A 2,335-nucleotide genomic window follows, 5' to 3' on the forward strand; every position below is an offset into this window, starting at 1 on the left:
AGGTCAGGTGGTCTGGTATTCCCATCTCTTTCAGAATTTTCCGCAGTTTATTGTGATCCACACAGTCAAAGGCTTTGGCATAGTCCATAGAGCAGAAATAGAAGTTTTTCTGGAACTCTCTTGCTCTTTTGATGATCCAGCAGATGTTGGCAATTTGATCTCTGGTTCCTCTGCCTTTTCTAAAACCAGCTTGAACATCTGGAAGCTCACGGTTCTCATCTGCTCTGCTGGGGTATCAACTCTAACATGAAAATCCGGGGAACAATCACTATGATTCTTGCATCACTGGATTAGGAAGCTCAGGAATTTCAAAGAACTTTTCCACATGCATGTCTTCAGCTCTTTGGAAGGCTGGTGAGAAGCCAGTGAGTAGTCTAGTTGTTTTTGCCTGATACCAGTTCTAGCCCCATACACACAGGCAAAGATAGAGTTAACTGGAGATGGCAAAATGCTCAGGACGAGGGTGGGGATAGGTTGGGCACATCGTGGCATTGAGGTTGGGTGACTGCATCACTGGGATTGTTCTGAATACAGCACTGGATTCTCTGTTCCCAGGCCACCATTCAAATCCAATCAGTCAAGAGTTAAGCCAATCATTAATCAAGATTTCTCCTCCCACTGAGGACAAGTGCCTCCATATAAACCCCTTCTTTCTTCTTTGACTCTAACAGTCCTTGGAAGAGCTGGACCCAGTCGGTCATCCCCTGGCCTTCAGAGTTTCCTCAGCCCCTGAAGTCCACGCGTCTGGCTGGAGTCCCAAGTGGCCACCACCATGCCCTCATATCCGCTCAGTGTGGCTGTGGTCTGCATGAGCAACATGAACAGGAGCATGGAGGCCCACCACATCCTCAGGAGGAAAGGATTCCGAGTCAGGTCCTTCGGAGCTGGGTCTCGAGTCAGGCTCCCAGGAAGGGCACACAACCTCCCCGTGGTTTACGATTTCTCCACCACCTATGAGGAGATGCGCAAGGACCTTGTGCGCAAAGACCGACAATGCTATAACAGCAAGGGCATCTTACACATCTTGGGAAGAAACGAGAGAATCAAGCCTCGCCCGGAAAGATTTCAGGAGTGCAGAGATCGCTTTGACCTCATCTTCACCTGTGAGGAGAGCGTCTACGACAGGGTGGTGGAGGAGCTGTGGGCCCGAGAGCAGGAGACCTGCCAGCCTGTGCACGTGATCAACGTGGACATGGCCGACAACACGGAGGACGCCACCCTTGGGTCTTTTATCATCTGTGAGCTCTGCGAACGCCTCCAGCAGGCAGACAACCTGGAGGACTCTCTGGTCGAGGTGCTCCTGGCAGCCGAGCAGAAAACGGGCAAGAGCTTTCTGCACACGGTCTGCTTCTACTGAGGATCTTGTCTGGTTTCATCTCCTCTTGGTAAGCACCTGTGTCTCGACAGTGGGCTAGGTGGTATTTTCTGTCAGAAGCGGCTTCCAAGGCCTTTCTGCTAAAAGCCATCTACATGACTCTTTCCAGGTTCACTCCTTCCAGAAGGAAGTGGAGAAGGAAATCTTTTTCTGTCAAAGTAACACGAACGCCCTGGAGGCATCCAAACCCTTCCACAGTGGAAAACGATGGTATGGATTCTTGACCCGGAAGGAACACTTCAGGGCTCACAGGGCTCTGCCAGGAAGTTAACCTCGAGGACTTCCTTATCCATATCAAGAGACCAAGATTTACAATGAACAAGCGGTGCACTGAAGGACATTCAGGGAAGAAGAACAAACAAGCCCCACACCATTTCCATTCCATCATTGGTTCTTACTTCATCATTTTAATACAATTTCCTTTGTCGTTTTTGTATTGTGCATCAGTATAAGTGAGTTTTTCTTTCTAGTGAGCTAGGATTATATTTAAGGTTTCAACTTTAGAAATCTATTTTTAGATTGTATGTATTTTGCTAACTGCAACTTTCATAGAAACTCAGGTTCGATAATAGTAGGTATTGATTGCTAAAATGTGAGCATGATCTGTTCAATTCAATTTCATGAAATGAAATAAAAGCTTCTAGTTCATAGAAAATGGATCTCCTAATTTTTGGTAGGGGTTGGTTCTTGCAAAAGGAACACCTTGGTTTCCTACTGTTCAATCTGAATGAATTCCTCAGGGGAAAGTGCTCTTTCCTCAAGTGGATTTTCTTCATGCTTAAAAGGTTCACTGAGTATTGAACTCCTCTAAAAGTGGATTCTATCTATAGGGAAGTGAATCATCTTGGGTCTGACCAGCAATGACACCGAGGCTTGTGTAACTTACAGGAGAAAATAAAGGAAGGGGGAGTTGGCCTGGTTGAATGAGGTATCTTGCTATGTCAGAAGGTTGATGTGGAC

The 2,335-nt window shown here is 46.9% G+C and overlaps 1 protein-coding gene across 1 annotated transcript; it reads left to right on the forward strand.

Annotated features, from left to right (window-relative positions):
- The first annotated feature begins 772 nt into the window (after positions 1 to 772).
- LOC120859640 (RNA polymerase II subunit A C-terminal domain phosphatase SSU72-like) lies at positions 773 to 1,357 on the forward strand. The gene has a single exon (XM_040235667.1). The coding sequence runs from the start codon at positions 773 to 775 to the stop codon at positions 1,355 to 1,357; it is 585 nt and encodes a 194-aa protein (XP_040091601.1).
- The last annotated feature ends 978 nt before the right edge of the window (positions 1,358 to 2,335 follow it).

Source organism: Oryx dammah, unplaced genomic scaffold, assembly GCF_014754425.2.
Source record: "Oryx dammah isolate SB20612 unplaced genomic scaffold, SCBI_Odam_1.1 HiC_scaffold_2038, whole genome shotgun sequence".
NCBI classification, from domain to species: Eukaryota; Metazoa; Chordata; class Mammalia; order Artiodactyla; family Bovidae; genus Oryx; species Oryx dammah.

Excerpts from the sequence above, each read along its gene's own strand:
- LOC120859640 (XM_040235667.1), top strand. The coding sequence starts at position 773 with ATGCCCTCATATCCGCTCAGTGTGGCTGTGGTCTGCATGAGCAACATG.